This window comes from Penaeus monodon, chromosome 32 (genome assembly GCF_015228065.2).
Source record: "Penaeus monodon isolate SGIC_2016 chromosome 32, NSTDA_Pmon_1, whole genome shotgun sequence".
Taxonomy (NCBI): domain Eukaryota; kingdom Metazoa; phylum Arthropoda; class Malacostraca; order Decapoda; family Penaeidae; genus Penaeus; species Penaeus monodon.
In genome coordinates this window covers 31,206,047-31,206,777 of record NC_051417.1, presented here as the reverse complement: position 1 = coordinate 31,206,777, position 731 = coordinate 31,206,047, and the positions used below count along the sequence as shown (strand labels likewise).

Below are 731 nucleotides of genomic sequence, written 5' to 3'. Positions count from 1 at the left end.
GCGGACAAGAGAGGGAGACAGACAGGGCAGACGGTAATTATCCTTCTGTGTATGACGAAATCTTCCTCACCAATTAGGTCCCGTGAGCTTTCGCCTGAGGGGGAACTATGCCTTTCCTCCGATACTCTGGCCTTTTTTTCCCCGTGTTTATTTCTTTTCTTCTTCTTCTTCTTCTTCTTCTTCTTTTCTTTTCGTTTTTGTTTGTTTGTTTGTTTGTTTCACCCTTTTCTTTTGTTTATTGTTTTCCAAGTTTGGTTGTATTTTTGTTTTTGTTTTTTTGCTTATCATTCCCTTTTCTTTTTTTCTTCGTTTCATTCCTCTTCTTATACTGTTTCCTTCCTCGTCTTCGGTTTCTACTATCTATTCATCATTCTTCATCTTGATCTCTTCTTTTCTCTCTTTTGCGTCTTTCTTCTTCCTTCTCCTTCCTCCTCTTCGGTTTCTACTGATAGTTTTCAGTAACTTTTACCCTTTTTTCCATCTTTCTTCACCTTCTCTCTCCCCTTCATCTTCTTCCTTCTTCTTCCTCTTCCTCATCTGCATTCATCCTTCCCTTGTCTCCAATTTCTACTGATACTTGTCAGCAGCTTCTTCCAGCGAACGGTGAACGGAGTAGGAGGAGTATGAGCTCGGTTCCTGTTCGTGGTAAACGGGGGCTGGGGCGGCATAGGCCCTGTTGGTGTTCAAAAATACAATGTAAAAAATATTGTGAAAAAAAAAGAAAGAAAAAA

At 40.1% G+C, this 731-nt stretch overlaps 1 protein-coding gene across 1 annotated transcript in view; it reads right to left on the bottom strand.

Moving 5' to 3' along the window:
- Positions 1-272: 272 nt before the first annotated feature.
- Positions 273-731, bottom strand: part of LOC119593322 — a 7,132-nt gene continuing 6,673 nt past the window's right edge. The window contains exon 3 of the mRNA XM_037942250.1: positions 273-673. Coding sequence (XP_037798178.1) covers positions 568-673 — 106 coding nt within the window. The 3' untranslated portion in view covers positions 273-567. The remainder of the gene's footprint in view (positions 674-731) is intronic.